This window comes from Lynx rufus, unplaced genomic scaffold (assembly GCF_022079265.1).
Source record: "Lynx rufus isolate CCGP_SWC_20201006 ecotype Redwood Valley unplaced genomic scaffold, mLynRuf1.p SCAF_5, whole genome shotgun sequence".
NCBI lineage: Eukaryota > Metazoa > Chordata > Mammalia > Carnivora > Felidae > Lynx > Lynx rufus.
In genome coordinates, this window is record NW_025814867.1 from 53,185,106 (window position 1) to 53,204,790 (window position 19,685).

The 19,685-nt window shown below is 38.1% G+C and overlaps 1 protein-coding gene across 1 annotated transcript in view; it reads left to right on the top strand.

Annotated features, from left to right (window-relative positions):
- IQCJ (IQ motif containing J) overlaps nucleotides 1–19,685 on the top strand; it is a 93,230-nt gene that overhangs the window by 59,159 nt on the left and 14,386 nt on the right. Inside the window, exons 2-3 of the mRNA XM_047100411.1 lie at nucleotides 11,758–11,819; nucleotides 14,942–15,006. Of these exons, the coding sequence (XP_046956367.1) occupies nucleotides 11,758–11,819; nucleotides 14,942–15,006 (127 nt within the window). The remainder of the gene's footprint in view (nucleotides 1–11,757; nucleotides 11,820–14,941; nucleotides 15,007–19,685) is intronic.

A 19,685-nucleotide genomic window follows, 5' to 3' on the forward strand; every position in this document is an offset into this window, starting at 1 on the left:
AGGGGCATCTCACATATTTGGCAAAGTTCTATTTCTTGATTTAGGAAATGGTTATAGGAGATTACCTTATAATAATTCACCAAACCACACATTTTTTTTTCACGCAAGTGTTGTGTGTTATGTGTGTGTTGTGTAAGTACATGTATGTGTACATTTTCTAGATTTGCTTTTGTTTGTGGAGCAGAAGAAAAGGTGAACAGGGCCCATTTAAGCACACACAGTAGATTGCTTTCAGCTAATACTAGACAGCTGCTGAAATCAGGAGGCTTAATGAGCTGGTGCAGTGCTCTTAGGTTTATGTCTTTGCATTAACAGGGAAAATCTCCAAATGATCCAGGTTTAAGTAATGGAATGCATTCTGAATTGTTAAAATTAGACTATTTTGGTAGCAATGAACATAGACAATGCCATGCTTCACCTTGAGAATGCATGTTTTTAAAGATATCAGGAAATCCATAGGTTTGGCTGTAATGAATTATAATCTAATGAATTTGTAATTATCATAAATTATTAAGCCACCACAAAATTGTAGCTAATTGGATTCCGAGGTCTATTAAAGCTTATAACCACTTATATTGATATTTTCGAGACCCTCTTACATAAAGTGAGCATCTTTATTATTTTGTGTGTGGGCTGCTGAGAGGATGAAATATCAGGACTCTTTTCTTTAAGGAAATGTCCCAGAATGCATTTGATCTTTTTCACCTTGCATCTGGGTAAATGCTGGGGTAATAACGACCTTTAAATGTGGCATTGTGGATTTGATGGCTATCTCCCTGCCTTAGCACTTCAAAGCTTCTGGTAGCAGAAAATTGCCAGGTCCAGAGTAGACTCTAAACAAATGTTAGCTGGTTGGAGTCTATTGTATGCATCAGAGGTTTTTTTTTTTTGGAAGATTCTGGCTGACAAGATTACCCAAAGGGGATTCTGCCAGATTTCCACATGGCAAAGGAGAAGCATTTACCCAAATGTTTTATCAAAGAAGGAATGCATTTTCACAAGAGCTTTCCAATATAGGTGAGAACATGGATGTTACAGAGCAGGTATAAGAACACAGTTTAAGAACACAGTCTTGGAGAATTCAGGATGAAATCCTCAATTTGGAGATTTTACAGATGTTGAGAGTGACAATTTCATATTGAATAGAGGAGTAAGTAATAGGTGGTAAGGCAACTTGATGTAAATAGGGAGAAAAGAGAAGAGTAGTCTAGTCACCAGCCTGGGGATAAGAGCTTCAATGAAATGAGCACAGGGGAGTTAATAGCACTCACGAATTTAGCAATCCTGAATAGTAGAGAATGCTATTCCATGTTTTGTTCTAATAACTTATTATCCTCCCCTTTCTCTTTTTACTCATCCTCTACCTTTAGAAAACCACCTATTTTTCCCCTTGTATATTTCTACTTGGCTTTTAGATAACAGTTGTGTCACTATATCTTGAGTACATAGAGATTGCATGTCTAAAAGATACAATAGTAGTTTTAATAACAGAGAGCTCAACTGGGGTTTAATTTCCTCTTTGTAACTTCAGCATTCTTTTTGAACATTCTGCTATAGCTATCTGAGGGAAAAATATCAAATTTAACATACCTTGGTTTAGAATAAAGTACTTCTTATCAAGATTGTTCACCTACTTGTTGTGAAGCAATTTGAACAATCACTAAAATCGTGAAATCTAATGATACAAACCTAATGGGGAATTTCACATATGAACAGAATAAAGTCATCTCATTGAGAATTCTTGTTGGTTTTGAAAAGTGATGCCCTGTTTATGTAAACCTTCCCTGTAGGTTTTTCTATTCATGAAAATTAACCCTTGGTTTAGAATAGATTGTCCTTACCTTGGTGAGAAATGTGGCATTGAGTACCAAGGAGTGGGGGTTGGGGAATGATTTTTATGTGCGTTTTTCCACCTAATGCTAAGCAGTATTTTTCATATGTGGTCACTCATTTCTAAGATAAAAAGAAACATTGCCCTCCAGTACACACACACACACACACACACACACACACACACACACGAGAAAGACTTACTCTTCTGCATGATCTGCCTTTGATGTTACTAGACACATCTGGTAGTCAATTTTTAATAGATAATAGTATGCAGGGGGTAAATAGGTATTCTTATGTGTAGTGATGTCATGGCTCATCACAGGACAAAGCAGATGTGGACACACTGTCTTTTGTTCTCTTGTCTGTCTGCCTGCCTTGTTCTGTCTTCCTCAATAAATGTCATTCTTATTGAATAAGCCTCTAATCCATACTTGGGATTTTTTTTGCATTTCAGTTTGGTGGTGTTTCCATCACCTTTTCACATTCTGCACACAGGCAAACCATTCTAGTCAATTCTAGCAATTGTCCCACCGTGAGCACATGGATTGACAAATTTTTTCTTGGCCCTCTCTAGAATATCATCTTTCAAACCGACACAAGAGTCCAGCTAATTTGAGTGATCTGCATTCTTTCCTGAATGGCAAAATGTTTAAGCCAGTGATTGAATGAAAACAGTCATTGATAACTCCTTGGCTGCTTAAAACTCATCTTTCCTCATCTGGTTGTATTGGGCTTTTCAAGCTGCAGAAGGACAGGGCTATGCCTGCTTATTCTTGCCTCTGTCCCCATTATATACTCATAGGACAGTGCTTAACATATATGACTATATTTTTGTTAATGAATGAATGGAACAATGAATAATGATGAAAGAAAAGTTTGCTGACTTGCAGCACTTTTTTTTTCATGTTTTCTCAAGTTCTTTCAATTTCATACTTCTGTGTTATGGCCTCCATTTAACCTCTAAGTGTCTCTTTCTTCTTTTAATGAATGTTATTGATATTTCTTCTTAACACCCACGTTATTGCTATGTGTCCAGAATTATGCTGGATGCTAAAATTTATCATACTTGATGTGCCCATGAGATCGTAATCCGAGCTCAGAAAGCTCAGCATCCACTAGGTCTGGTATGTAATTAGGTGTAGAAGTGAGTTTTCCTAGCTTTATACCATTGTGGTTAGAAAATATACTTAGTATGATTGATTTCAGCCTTCTTAAATTTGTAACATTTGTTATGTCTCTTTTTATGTGATTTAACTAGGGGATTCTTCTGTGTGTACTTGAAGAAAATGTGTATTCTATTTTCCTTAGAATGTTTTATATATATCTTTTAGAACCATGTAGTCTGAAGTATCCTTTGAGTAAAAACCGTTCTTGTTGAAAAAATAACTTTAACTGAGGGTACTTGTTTAAAATAAAGCATATCAGAGGGAAGAAGGGTGGGGGATGGATGAAATAGGTGAAAGGGATTAAGAGTACACTTATGATGAGCACTGAGAATGTATAGAATTGTTGAATTACTATATTGTACACCTGAAACTAATATTATATGTTAACTATACTGTAATTAAAAAAAAAACTTGGGGCACCTGGGTGGCTCAGTCGGTTAAGCGTCCGACTCTTGATTTCGGCTCAGATCATGATCTCATGGTTTGTGGGTTTGGGCTCCACATTGGGCTCGGCAGTGGCAGTGCAGAATCTGCTCGGGGTTTTCTCTCTCTTCTTCTCTCTCTCTGCCCTTCTCCTTCTCGTGTTCTTTCTCTCAAAATATAAATAAATAAACTTTAAAAAATAAAATAAGGGGTGCCTGGGTGGCTCAGTTGGTTAAGCATCCGACTTTGGCTCAGGTCATGATCTCACAGTCCGTGAGTTCGAGCCCCGCGTCGGGCTCTGTGCTGACAGCTCAGAGCCTGGAGCCTGCTTCAGATTCTTTGCCTCCCTCTCTCTCACCCTCCCCCATTCATGCTCTGTCTTTCTCTGTCTCAAAAATAAATAAATATTAAAAAACTTTTTTGAATAACATAAAATAAAATAAAATAACTTAATTAAAAAAAGGAAGTGAGTTTTCCCTTCCCTAATTAGTGATGTCTACTTCATTTGCTATTATGTGGATAGGCATATATAGATTCCACCTTCTTCCTCCACAACCAATGAGTTCCATAAAAGAGACAGAAATAAACTGTGGCATTGAAAAAAAGAATGTTACTCTTACAAGTACAAAATGTTTTTTACTTTATGCACTGTTGATAGAAATCATACTATTACATACTTTCTTTTTCTAAAAAATATTTATTTTTGAGAGAGAGAGGGATAGGGAGCACAGGTGGGGGAGGGGCAGAGAGAGAGGGAGACACAGAAACTGAAGCAGGTTCCAGGCTCTGAGCTGTCAGCACAGAGCCCAACGCAGGGCTTGAACTCATGAACTGTGATATCATGACCTGAGCTGAAGTCCGGTGCTTAACCAACTGAGCCATCCAGGTGCCCCTCTATTACATACTTTTGAGCAATCTTAACTTTAAAAATACCTGATATTCACTTTCCATCCTGACTAGGGTAGGGCTTATCAAATTCTCCACCCAGAAATCTTGAAGGCAGAGAATAGCATGTACATTATTGTTGGAGGGGTGTGGGAAGAAATAACCATATGTAAATCTAAGGATCTTACCCTGTAAGATCCTACCCTGACACCCCTGATACCCTACCACTAAGATCCTTGATCCTTGGGTGAGTTTTAGGGACTGTGTGAGAGGTATTTGGGATACAGAGAACTAAATATCCAGATATGGAGACATGTTCCAATGTATAGAGTTTTCTGATAAACCATTCTCCAGATAATTGAGACAATGCTGTCTTTATTATTTAATGATAACATATACACTATAATGCATTATTAATTGTTTCTGTTTGAAAAAATTCTCTTTATCTCTGTTTGATTTAAATTCATACATGGACTGATTCATTCCAAGTATTTGAGCACCTGATCTTAACTCAGGGTTTTTCTGACATGTTCATGTTCCAAGAGAATTAAGTGGAGTGGGGGTGGGTCTGTCAGAGAAAAGGGCTGGAGGGACAGATGGGACAGGTTACATAGAATCATTACATACATACATTGTATGAGGTCCTGCCAGACGCAGGGGTTTAGGCTCTAACTTCTAGGTGAAGGGAGGCAAGAAGGGTTTCAAGCAAGTGACTGACCTGATGATGACGTGGGCATTTTAGCTTGCTCACTCTGGCAGGCAATAAATTCTTAACTAAGGACAGTGCAAACAGGGAGGGTATGCTCTGGAGACAATTAGAAAATAGAGTTGACAGAACTCGGTGAGTAATGGAAATGAGTTTAGAGTAAGCTGGGAGAAGATGTCTGGGTGTACATCCATGTTTTGGAGGGGCTAGAGAGAGATGATAATAAAAAATTAATAATAATGAAAATAATGAAGGTTATAGAGTACCTACTATGTGCCTGGTGCAAGACTGAATGATTAACAGGAATTGTTAATCATCAAACAGCTTGGCAATCCTTGGAATTTGGTATAGTTAGTGTCCCCATCTTAAAGATGATGAAACTGGGACTCCCAGGGGTTTCCCAGCCCAAGATCACACAGCTAGAATGGAACAAAGCTGGGTACCACAGAAACAAGTGAGACGTAATTGCTGTCCTCAGTAAGACAGGCACTTAAGGAATCTCCTAGTGGGTGGCCAGTACTTTATTGTACAAAAAAGCACTTTTAAATAGTTATTTTAGTCAATCTTCACATAACACCATGGAGTAGGCATGGTCATCACCATTTCACAAATGTTGAAACTGCAGCCTAGAAGGGAGTTAATTGTTTAAGATGACACAGCAAGTAGATGACAAGCCCGGTTCAGATACGAAATCTCAGTACTTTGCAGAACACTAAAACTTCTTCATGGACCTCATGGGTAAGTTACTGCCACTGCTCATGCCGTTGCATGTTCCATGTCATTCATGGGCAAAGAGTGGAGAGGATAAAGTTTAGATTCTGGAATTGGACTGCTTAGGTTGAAATGCCACTTTCCTTATAAGACCTTGGTCAAGTTATATAATCTTTCTCAGTCTGTTTTCTTATCCGGGTAATGGAAATAATAATTGCATCTTTTGCTATTTTTATGGGGCTGCAGTCATAATTTTAAAAAGATAATTTATACAAAGTACTTTGGACCTAGTAAAATTCAATAAACGTTAGTAGTAATAACAGTAGTTCAAAGAAATGACATGACATTAGCTGTAGAAGGAAATATTAAAATGTATAAAATTGCATTTGAGGTGAACTTTAAAGGATTTCAGAAGGGATAGAAGAAGCAATAGTGGGGTTACAGGATTAAGAGTATTTTTAATCCTGAATATTATTTTTGTTTAGAGTATATGAGTAGGAGAGTTAAATTATTGGAAATGTATATGAAGAAAAACAATTAGGTAACCTATGTTTGGTTCTGGTGAGAGTCACTAAGGTCCTGGACACAGGTGACAGTAGAAGAAATGGAAAGGAAGAGAAGGGCAGGTCTAAGGTATAGCTCTAAGGAAAGCTCTTCCCAGCATGTATTTGGGTTGCTTCCCCCCAGTATCACTTGGTGGCTACATAAGAAATGCAAATTAATTTTCTAGTTGGACTAAGAAAAAACCTAATCTGGATAGTATTTGCTAACTATAATGAAACGCATTCCAGAATCAAGCATTAACAATTTGGGAGTTAACATGATGTTCTGATTGCCTGCACTTTGCTTTCATCCTTTGACACAGGAAACCAGGAGTTGGTGTATGGATTCACTAATCTACCTTTGTTGTTGTCTGCATTCTGAGAGGTGTTTGTTTGATGGCTTGTATGCTTATGTATATGTGATTTTCAGCTTGAAGCATGGTATCTAGGATTTTTGTTTTTCCAGAATACAGAAATGTATAAGATGCAAAAATATCTCTACCGTAGTGGTTGTACTTAGTATTTCAGTCTCAGTTTTCACTATTGTCTAGCTATTTAGCTGAATTAACTTTGAGTAGCATGATTACTTTAAAATTATTACTAATAGTGTTTTAATTTCTTATATCCTAGAGTGAGTAGCAGTGGATTAGACTTCTTGTAATGAGCTGAGTATTCATTTTATAATAATAACTTTAGAATGTCTGTGATCTAAAACTAGCAAAAGTTACTGAGACCATGCATAATCTCAGGGAAAGGAGAAGGGCAACATTTAGAACCTAAGTGGTATTTTTTCAACATACCTGTCTGACAATCCTGGATCCACTGGGGCCATGCAGTGTAGCCCGATGAAATTATAGGTGCTTATTCAGATTAGGGCAAGGGCTGACTTGGGTGCTCTGGTTGTCTATATCCCCTTCCAGATGAGTATCCTTCCACACATCTACTCCAGGAGAATCTCAAGGTCTGAAATAATCTCAGATCCAAGGTGACCAATGACTTATACAGTCATAAGTGGGTTTTTACTTAATGTGTTTCTATTTGGCATCTGTTCAAATGAGCTCAGGTGTTTGGCACTCTCAGAGTTGGCATTCAAAGGGATTTTTTAATGTCCTAATGCTTATGAGTATAGCCTGGTTGGTCAAACAAGAATAAAGAATGAGCTGTCACAACAATTCCCATTGCCATATCTCATGTTGGAAAGTTTGTAAGTTTTACTATGTGTGAGGTAGCAAATAATAATGCCACTGAGAACTGGCACAGTGAAGCCTAGAATGACCTCACTCAGTGATTGTCACTATAAAATCACAGCCCCTCTGCATCTCATTGGACATTCAGAATGTCCTTAAAAAGTGCTAGAAAGAGGCAAATCTCTTTTTAAGTCCACTACCTCATATATGCCTCGTGTGCCCATAACTTACCTGAATGAATCCTTTAAATGAGCTGTTGATGTCCTATTAGCCATTTTTTCCTCCCAAAGAAATTCATGTTCAGCTGCAAGATAACTTCCTGTGTGAAATTTACAGGTCTGTCAGCCATAAAAAACATTAATGCATAATACATAAACAAAACTTATGCTCTTTTTGCAAAAAAAAAAAATGGCAAAAGGAAAAAAAAAAAAAAAGGAATTTAGTCTCTACTTTCCAAAGGGAGAAAACATGAATCTTGCATTTTTATTTTTGATGCCGTTTTGCCTTTAAATATATGAGATTACTATTAATGCCCATATTCACAGCAGGAGTAGAAGGGAAATGACAGTAAATTGTAAAGCACATTTACATTATAACAAGGCCCATGGAAGCATTGTAATTCACACAGTTATTTCAACAGAGGTTTGGACTCCCTCCAATTTAATTTTCTGAAGTTGGGCTGTGCAGCTGGGTCATTCCTGGTCTAATCTGGGAAATGTATCTCTTAAGGCTGTGGATCAGAATGCCAGCCTCCCAGCTGTCACCAAAGAGCATCATTTACAGCCACTGAGGTCTGAGGGCAAAGCATCAGAATCACTTTATGTGGACACAGCAGCCTAGCTAGCTTCATAAATTCTGTTGTAAAGAGCAATAATCAATATTTCATGTTTAATGATGCAGAGCTAAAATTAGTATAGATTTTATGTCTTCTACTTTTCCAAATTATGCAAACATTAGTAACTCCTTTTTTAGTGCCCTTATTACATTTCCATTAAAAAAAGACCAGGTTGGGGGGTTGGGCAGGGAGGAAGCTTGATGATGTTTAATTGAATGATTGAACTGTCAAAAGTGATTTTGACTCTTAATTTTTGTTAAATAGTTACCTTTAGGTTAACATAAAATTATTTCCAACGCAAAAAAAAATGATGTATGTAAGTGGCACAAGCTTTGTCACACAGTGGAGTAAATTACAGATTGTTTCCATGTTTTAAGTTACTTTAAATACTCAGGGATATGCTGGGAATAAAATGGCCATGGCGTAAGTCAGAAAAGTTAAAAGGTTGGTGTTTAGGCACAGGTGCACTTTAGAGAAAAATTAGTTTTGAGTGGATTTCTTATTTCAGACTTGTTCAGGGAACATACCCTGATTCTTGAGATAGTAGAAGTGGCAGGGACAGAAAAAAAAAAAGAAAGAAAGAAAGAAAGAACAATGTTTTATTATTGGGCAAGTTAAGGGTCTAACTAAGTGGCCACAGGATGAGCTGTCTAACTTTTTAGCTATATCCCTCAGTTTGTGACAGGAGACAAACCTGCTGGAGTAAGGTAAGAGGGACGGCCAGACACAAAAGAAAAAAAAAATCCAGCATGTGCCCTCCAGGCCACATGTTCACACCCAAGTCACTTCAAAACAAGTCTTATGACAGTGGGAAGCATGGGCTTTGGCAAATAGTCAATCAATTATTCCCCCTAACAGTACAGCCTATATTTCATAGCTACTTATAACACAAGCTTCATTTGGGAAAATGGGATTAAGGATATGCAATTGTCTGGGTTATGCTTGAATAATTCAATTTGTATTTTGCAAAGGGGCTTAGCCAAAATTTCAAAAAGCCAGAAATTAAATAGAGCATGGTAGAATTTATCTCCTTATCTAGTGAGTCAAACTGAGCCAGAAAATTGGAGCTAGACCTTTCAGTTGGGACAACTTCTATAGGGTCAGCCATCAAACAGACATATTCTTTTGTTAATTAATATGATCAATTAATTGATTAGTTGAATTTGTTGGATTATAGAAAAGGAATTGCAAGGATGGGGCAAGCAAAAACAAATTTAGGATTCTTGAGGCATGTCAGCCAAAGTCCAGTGAGAAGACAGATGACTCATTTAAAAGGGTGATTGACAGAGTTAATGAAGTGAGTGCATAGATATGGGTAGGGTATAGGGAAGACCACAAGGGATGGTGAAGTATCTGAGGCCATCAATGGCTGAAAAGGCAACAATAAGGAAGGGGAGGGAAGTGAGGGAAAGGAATAAAAGGAAAGAAAGACCTGGGAGGGGTGAGAAAAGGGAGCAGTTATGGGACTATGGCAAGAATCACCTTGTGGGTGAGGCCACCCCATGGGAGCTATGGCCTCTAGTTACACCAGTGTGTGCTTTAGTACCAGGAGAAAAGAGAATACTCCAACTTCTCTCTTCTGCTAACCTCTGATCTTATGCAGTGCCTCCCACTGCTCAATTCTTATCCAAAGCCACAGGATAGAGGGGCCTGGTTGATAAAGCCCAACATCTTGAGCCTCCCAGAACACAGAAGAGAGTGGAGATGAGTCAAGAGTATGAATAGAGAGATGTTGGTTAAGCGGAACAAAGTTTCAGTTATGCAAGATGAGTAACTTTTAGAGATCTGATGTACAACAGTGTACAGTTAACAATACTTTAGTGCATAATTAAAACTTGTTAAGAGGGTAGATTTTAAATATTTTTACCACACCAAAAACAAAACCAAAAAAAATAAAAGGAAGGAAGGGAGGAAGAGAGGGAGGGAGGGAGGGAAGAGGAAAGGAGAGGGAGAAAGAAAGGAGAAAGAAAGGGGTAACTATGTAAGGTGATGGATATGTTAATTAGCTTGATTGTGGTGATTATTTCACAATGTTTACATGTATTAAATCATCAGGTCATACACCTTAAATATGTACAATTTTAAACTGTCAGTTATACCTCAGTAAAGCTGGAAAAAATAAAATGTCAAATAAAAAAGAAAGCTACTGAATGATGAAAGAAAAGTGTGTTGGGAGAGGTAGAGAAGAATCTGCAGAGGACATACAATTTCTTGGGATTTTTTTGGGCCATTAAGCTACTAAGATGCCTTTTCACCTCAGTCAGAATAATGCATTCAATTCATTTGTAATTCATTTATTCAATAATTATGTATTAAGTACCTGCTGAATGCCTCATTGGGGAATAGCCATCTTGATGTGAGCAGGTCACCATCCCTGACTTCAAGGATCTTAGTGGTAGGGTATCAGGGGTGTCAGGTAGAGAGGTAGTGCTAAAATAGGGATCACCATGGGTTGCTAAGGAAGCAAGGTGAGGTACCTGACCTTCCTGTTGAGTTTGGAAAGCTTTTATGGTGGAGGATAATGTTGGGGGCTTCCTGAAGGAAGAGTAGAGTGAGCCAGAAGAATAATTGAGGACACACTGTCATTGAATGTCCATTAAGAGAGAATGTGAGTTCCAGGATTGTGTGAAGTTTCATATGACCAGATTTAGGGAGGGGGTGTGTGGGCCAGGGCCTGTGAGGTGGAGTGGGGAGAGACAGATGGGCCCTGTTGCATCAGACCTTGGCTGAGGAGTTGGGAATCTATCCTCAAAGCACTGGGGAGCTACTGTTGGTTTCTAATAGGGAAATGGCACTGCCAGATCTGAAATCAGAGACAAAAAGGACTAGTGGGAGAAACCAATGATGGAAAAGGCCAATTTGTATATGTTTTTAATGGTAAATTGAAGCAAAACTTTCTTGGAAAGTAAAACTCCAAGTGAAGATCTGTTGAGCAAGCAACTTCCTTATCGATTTCCAAGAAAATGAGGACATGGTTTGGAACTTCCAGGCCCATTGAATTGAAGTGTTTTTGTATAGTTAGCTTAAATAACCAAATGATGAAATCAATCCTCCAAATTGTCAGCAGAGCAGCTGTTCAGAAAGCTCTTGTTAGTCATTGACCTTATGTTTAATATGATTTCCTAGAACGTGGATAGTCAGATTGAATAAAGTACTGCATCAAAGCCCTCCCTACACAGCAAGCTCTCTGCAGTGAAAGAACCAAGGAAAGGAGAGTGGCTGGCACAGAGTGCAAAAGCCCTTTATTTCCTGCCCCCCAAATCCCCCGGGAAAAAGAAAAGAAGAAAGCACGCCACAGGCACATCTTAGAGAAGAAAGTGCTGGGACTACCAACAGCTCAGTCTCTTTCCTAATCATAATGCAGGGGGTGAAAAAGACCAAGTTTATGACCTAAAAATCCTCCAATCCTCCTCTGATTTTCAAGAATAACTATGGATCTTATTCAACCTATTTTCTCTCTGTATAACAGCTGCATCTATTGCCTATGTCACTGGAGGTGGAATGGGATATGATGAAGGATTAGGTGGGAAGGTTGGAGGTTTGGGGGAAAATAGAGGATAAATGCAGAGACTTGTTCTTAGAATTAGAAACCAGCCTCTATAGTGCTGAAGAGTTAGTTTTACCTTGAAAATAAAAAGCTATGTATAAGAGTGAAAAGGATGCTTTATCAGTCTATCTACCTACCTACCTATCGATCATCTTTATCTTCCTACCCACTTACCATGTATATACTCTGCCTATACCATACTGGCTGCCACTTACTGTGAAAAGCACACATGTAAGAGTTAAAATAAAAATAAAGACTTTCACACATCATGTACATGTAGTGAAAGAGGGGGATATAATTGTACCAACAACATGGAAAAAGTAGTTCTGGCAACTGAATATTTAATTTAGCTTAAGCTTCAAGGAAAAATAAACAACCTCTGTAAGACTTAAAAAGTTGTTGTTGATGAAAAGAAGTATACTCTTATATCAGAAGGGGAAAATATCCCTTAGTTGTAAATCCTAAAATGTTATTCTTTTGTATGGAAGAACCTGTAGCAAAATGTACAATGTCTTATACAGCAGTTTTGCAGAAGATGCAGAAGTATTCTTCATATGAGGTTTGTTATACGAATATTGGATATAAAAGCAGCAGCCTTTAATAAAAAGGAACTGAAGACCATGACCTGCTTCATCCATTATTCTCCTGAATAGCACTTTTTTTTTAAAGAGACTGACAAAACAAAATAAACAACAACTGCCCAGTTCTGAAGTTTTATAGTCCCATACTTCATCTAGTTAGGGTTTTGTATACAGTAGCCCTAGGTTATTGCTTAGACTGTCACTTCTGAATTTGAATGCTTTCAGCTGAAAGAAAATAGAAACTCAGCCAAAAGTGCCTTAAGCAAATGGGAGAATCTATTGGCTCATGAAACTGAAAAGTCCATCAATATGCCGGTTTCAAGTTCCAGTTTGATCCAGAAGTTCACAGTATCATTAGGGCACTGGCTCCTTGTCTGTTTCCTTGGCCTCTGTCCGTTCTGTTATGTTATCTTTTTTCTCCAGTTAGTAGTTCTTACCCCATAGCAGACACTTACATTGCAGTTCCAGGGTTCTTCACTTCAAAATCTTTACATTCTTAGAATTCAGAGGAAAAAAAAACAAACAAACAGAAGTTATTCCCCAGGTACCAAAGTGAACTTTAAACAATTAATATTGGTTGAGCAACTAATTTCAAAATATAATGCTGAGTGAATTAAACCAGACATGAAAGAATAATTTTGTATGCAGTTCTAGAACAAACCAAACTAATCTATGGTGATATAAATCAGAACCAAGGTGCCTTTGAGAGAGGAACTTTCTAGAGAGAGATATGTTCTTTATTTCATTTTGGGTGGTGGTTCTACCAATATATGTCAAAATATTTTTGTCAAAAGTCATACTGTATATTTATAATATGTGTATCTCACACACTTAAAAATGAAAGCCTAGGTACTAAAAGATCATGCTGGCTGATATAAGGACAATTGACTGAAGTAGGCTAATATGGGAAACAGAGACAAGAGACTCACAGTTGGCTTAGACCACACTGCAAAGCAGTGGTCAGGTCCTGGATGTATTTTGAAGTTGAGATCAATAAGATTAGCTGATTTATTGTGTTTTGTGAGAAGAACAAAGGTATAAAAGCTGACTCCTAGGTTTTAACTCTGTGTATCTAGGTGAATAGTGATACCATTGGCTAAAATGTGGAAGAAGTGGTAAAGAAGGAAGTTTGGGCTGGGAGGGTAGAGGCAAGGAAATCAAGACTTTGATTTTGAACTTGAGATGCCCATTATAAATGCATCAAGTAGGCAAGTGGATGTAGAAGAGTGGAGTTTAGAGGAGAGATCAGGTACAAATATAAATTTAAAACCATGGGATGGGTTTTAAGGAATGGATCCTAAAGAATGGATCCTAAGGAATGAGGATTGATAGGGAAGAGGACAGAGGTGTAGGATGAACTACTGGCATGTTTCCAGAGGAGCTAAGATTTTATAGGAGTGAGGAGGACCTGGAAGAAGCAAGGAGGAGAAGAAAAGGTCCCATACCTCCTTCAAACCATGCTGGATATAGCCTGTGAGACATAAATGGCCACCTCTTAAGCACGCTGCAGGGGAGATGGTGTGTTCAGGGACTCAGCCAAGTTTGTCATCAGCAAAATCCTCTATATCCTAAAACTCTTTTCTAAATGATCCTTTGATTTTCTTGCTCTAACAAAAATTTAGGTGTCTCAGAACAGCAAGGCAAAGTACAGTCAGAATAAGTTGAAGGATATGTTCAAAGAAGTTGAGGAAGTAGAGGATTTTGCTAACAACAGACTGTGAATTCCAAAGGGCTCAGTGGAAAGGTTGGAGGCACTGGGGAGAGGTTAGTGACTGGGTCAAATTCTGGGATGCACAATACAGTATAAAGTTAAAGAAATTGAATAATGGGGATTGACCTAGGAGACTTGGATGTCTGGTAGCTTAGAAGCATGTTGAGACTAGTCCTGCTGGTCTTTTAAAGGGACAAATGTATAATTAATTCTAACTGGGGCTTCCTCTTGGAGCTTCAGCATTTTTTTGTGATGAGGCAAGTAGTGGCCTCTGTCCTCTCCCTGAATCACTGTGGCCTGAAGAATGGGATTACAGAGACTATGGAAGCCTAAAATTCAGGGAAGTTGTGTGTGTTTGTGTGCGTGTGCACACTTGCACATGTCTGAGCACTGTGTCTCGGGGATGAGGTTACCTAGAGTTCCCAGGAGACAGGAGAGGATGGTTGCTGAATGGCCAAAGCCAGCACATACTCATTAGAGCCCTTCACCCAGCAACCAGCAAACTTAATACTGTTGACAGAGTAAATTTGGGAAGAAAGTGAGTGGATCCATATAAAAACATCCCCACTCTGGAAGAATAACAGGAAACATTATCTTTAGTGGCATAAAAAAAATCACACAATTTGAGTGGCAGTATTGTATTCTAATTTGATCAAGGATCAAATTGAATTGTATGTCTAAGCACTTACCCATTGCAAAGTCCAGAACTCTTATAACAGTGTGTTATCTCAATTTTGCAAACAATTGCAGTCAAATATTATTACCCACAAGTACATGGGGTCAATTTGTAAGATAATTCTTTTCTTTTTCACAGGAAGAAATGAAAAGATTGCAGAATCCTTTAGAACAAGTTAATGATGGAAAATATTTACTTGAAAAGTAAGTAAAAAATACCAAAGGAAATTAATTATGTTTGAGGTTTAAAAGCTTGCATGGGGAAAAAAAAACAATCAAACACCTGGCAAGGCAAAAATGAATAAATAAATTTGACGGTTTCTTACGATATCATTGTGGTCAGGAACCCAGAAATGTGGCTCATTTGATATATAGTTAGATAGATTTATGGCTAGTTGAGCTATGATACACAAGCTGTACTGATTAACAGATTAGTATGATGCATGGAGATGTCTTGGTGCTGTGTCTGAGGGCTTAAAACTTAACAACCCTGCCCTCTTTTTGCCGTTTAATCAATGGAGTGTATAGAAGGTAGTCCTAAAATTTGCAAAAAGTTTAAGGGTAACACTAAGACTAATAGAATTAACATTAGAGTAATACTACAGAGGGGTGCCTGGGTGGCTCAGTCAGTTAAGCCTCCAACTTTGGCTCAGGTCATGATCTCATGGTTTGTGGGTTTGAGCCCTGCATTGGGCTCTGCACTGGCAGTGTGGAGCCTGCTTGGGATTCTTTCTCTCAGACTTTCTCTGCCCCTCCCCCCTCCCCCCTTCCCCCCCTCCCCCATTCCCCTACTCTCCCACTCATATGCTCTCTCTCTCTCTCTCAAAATAAATAAATAAATTTTAAAAAACAATACTATAGAATGGAACAAAATTGAGCTGAAAAAAAAAAACAAGAAAGAGATGAAATTCAATATGAGTATATTTTTCATTTAGATTTTTAAAAAATTGTACAATCAGATACATCAGAGATATATTCTGATTTCAGTTTGTGAGTAGATGCTTAGAGGTTTTATCTGATGTTAACACAAGACTATGATTTTATATGACTTCTAAAAATATTACCACAATATTAGACTGGTAATAGGCATGCATTGTCCAGATAAAAGAAAAAATGAACTATCATTTACTGAGCATTTACAATTATCTTCCATATCAGTGAATGCTTACAGATGTTTCCTCATAGAATTCTGATTATAGCCTTTTGACATAGGGATTATTTCCATTTTACAGATAAGGAAAGAGGCTCAGAGAGCTTTCAGCACTTGTCTATTTACTAAGAGTAGTGAGGGTGAGAATCAAAACCACTCATGGATGCCACCAGAGCTCCTGATCTCAAACACTGGCTAAGTCTCAATGCCAAGCCCATGTGAGTGTCACCCGTGGCTCTGGGTATCACATTTAAAAAGCCCGTAGACCTTCCCAAGAGCATCAGAGGAGGTCAGTTAAAATTGTGAGTTTCTGGGACCATATGAAACTACTACAGAGAGCTGAAGATGTGTACTGGACAAAAGAAATCTCAGAGGGAGCATAATGACTTTCCTTAATGATTTGAAGGAATTTTCCCATTAAAAAGGGGCCAAATTGCTCTTCTTGCTCTAAAGGGCATAACAAGAATCAGTGAGCAGGATTTACAGAGAAACAGCTTTGTGACTCAGAAAAAGAATAACTATTGTAAAAATTCAGCCTGCCCAACAGAATGGACTTCTTTATTAAGGAATGAGATGACAGACACTAAAAGTGCCCATCTGAGATGCTGTTGAAAACATTCCTGAAAATGGAAAATCTTGAATATGATTCCTTTCTCTGATTTTATCCTAGCTTTGTGAGTCTGAACTAAGTATTTAAATACCCTGAACACAGTTTCCCGTGCAGATAATAACACTGACTTGACAGTCTTGGTGAGGGCCTTAAATAAGACACCCACAATAGCCCAGTGGCTGCAATGTCAGCCCCTTCTCTTTCCATCTGGGTGGCTGTTTGGACTAGACACATTCAGGTTCATTCTATCTCCGTGATTCTAAGAATTTGCCGTGTCATCACTTGAAGGACAGTTTTCAGCAGTTTGATCAAATGAAGTTTCTGCGTTATCTTCAGATTGAATTTATCCTTATTATGGTGTGCCCTCACCATTACCATCACTAGAAGTATATAAATAATAACTAAAAAGTTTTTGTGTAACTAGAAAGATTTTCCTTTATGGGGATTAGTGTGGTAATGACATTAGAAAGTGATTGTTCATCCTGGATGCCTTTAGAATCACCTGGAAGTTAGTAAAGATGGCATAAGCCTTGGTGTAAGCTCCACCCTAGACGAATTGAATCTGAATCTCTGAGGATGAGATCTTGAAATTAGTATTTCTCAAAGTTCCCTCCATGTAATTCTAATGAGGAGCTGGGGTGAGAACCAGTGGTCTAGGTACATTTTAGATTCCTTGTGGTAATTCAGTAATCTCACCGTGGCTTAATTTTCTTAGGACACACTTACTCTGTGACGTTCAGCCCTTTCGATATTGGGCTGCTGAGCCAATGGTCAAGAATGAATTCTTGAGATGTTTTTGGTGCAAAAAGGTGTTTTTATTAAAGTACAGGGACAAGACCCATGGGAAGAAGGAGCTGTGCTATGATTGTGAGGAATGATTGATTATATACTTCTAGGTTGGGTGTGGGAGCAGATAGAGATAAAGGAAGTCATTAAAGAGATTTCCATATGTTAAAGAAGACTACAGGATCCTGGAGGTCTGGCTATTCTCAAAGGTTGCTTTTACTCTCTAGCAAAACATCAACATTAAGGCAGCCATGAGTTCCCTGAGGAGTGTCACGCCCTGCATGTCTCAGGTATTTATCAATGGGCTGCGAGTTGTAAGGAAATTTAATTTTATCTATATTTCTCTTGCCTTTGTTCTCCTCATCACTTTTATCAAGTTAGGTTGTGCTGGTATTTCATTATTGATTTTAATGTAAAAAGTGAACTCCAGAAGTTTTTTTCTTGCTAATTGATCACAACTCTGTATTGAACTTCTCGCTAATCCCAACATGTATCTTTCCCAGCTTTCTGCTCTCAAGAAGATTTGTGAAGATTAATGGCATATATGTGGGCTTCTGCCTCCTCTTTCCTTCCCTATTCTTTCCTTCTTATTGTCCAGAAGCCTGGGAAAGCTAAAAGCTTCTGGAAATGGCCAATCTGCTTTGCATGCTTATTTTTCCTTATCATGATTGAGGAATTCCAGAGATGGGAATTAAAGTCTCCCCTCAAAGCACACGCTGTGGGGTAAGCTTCGCTTTCATGTTTGTCCAGGACAGAGAGAGAACAAACAATGGCTGCCAGCCCTAAGGGCTCTACCCATTTGCCTGTAATTCTAGAGATTTTCCTGCTTTGCTTCGGGGCAGGTCTGTGTCCTTGAAAGCTGTCAAATTTGATTGAAAAACTGGTGTGCTCTGAGTGAGCAGTTAGGCATTTCATTATAGCTGTAGCTGACTTAGGTGCTGATGTAAATCACCTCAGCTACTTGAAATGGCCATAAGTTAAGTGATAGTGGTGTCATAGCAGTTGATCAGTTATTCCCCCTTGGAACATTACATTTATTCTGAATGCTCAACAGGGTTTTGTGGTAGACAGAGTGAAGAGAGGGGGAGCTGCAACTCTGTTCTACTTGAGACTATGCGCAGGGCCAGTCCAGGTCATTTGTACACACATACGTGCACATATTCAATAACACTTTCTATGTGCTCATAAACAGAAGAGTAATTAGTAATGCCATTATTTAAGAGCCTGCTTATGATTCTGTTGTTTTTGATAATCATTTATTAACTTAAGACCTTAGGGTGACTGCTATTTGTTGTAAATATTGAATCAAGCTGGGTTTCTGGTGCGAAATATATGATTGCAAGCCACACATTCACCTCACATATAATCATTTTATTACCAACAGGTAATTATTGATGGAATGAGATAAAGCTATCCAATTAAAACCTACAGGTATTCACAGTTTATAGTTTGTTGAGGATGTATAACTGTAAATTGTAATTTATTATTATAAAATTTTTTTTTTCTGTTTTTGAAAACTTGAGTTTTGCCTTTGGTTGCTGTATAACTAGAGGTCCCACAACACCTCACATGTATCCCTATTGCCCAATTTACTAATATGCTATTAAGGGGGTTAGTTAACAAAATCTTAAAGTATCTTTCTTATAAGGCTTTTGTCCCTACAAGATCATAAAATTGCAAAAACAACACTTTCCATGCCGACTGACCCTGCATTAAGTCCCTCTGTTTCCCCTTTAATAACATCTGTCACTCTTGTAATTGCTTGTTTAATATCCACCATCTCTTAGATTGTAAAACCATAGAACACGGAACACGTCTAGTGTTTTCACCATTGTGTCACTTGTGTTTTGCCTCATTTCTGGCACATAGAAGATACACAATATATTTATAAATGAATGAATAAGGATGAATTAATAATGGACTCAGAATACCAGTGGCATGGAGCAGAAAGAGTACAGCACTTTTTTCCTTGCCCCTTAATATCCCAGCTAGGCCACCACAAGGCTATATTGTGCTGATGGCACCACCTACTGGCCAAGTAGGAATTTATTTAATCTATATGTTTCTCCACCTTTTTTGGTTATTCCTTTATAAAGAGGAGACAGTCCTAGAGATACTTCCAGCTCAATTGTTTTTCTTATCTTTTTCCTTTCTTTACTAGAACCACAACCTGGTCCTCATTATGAGACCAATTTGAATACCCTTCTAAATATTTTCTTTTTTTTCCCCTTCTAACTATTTTCCATCCCTCTCCTTGTCACTGCTATTAAAAATCACCCTTAAACATCCCATTCAACTTTTCCTGCTCTAAATACTTTATGTTTCCCCGCAGCAATG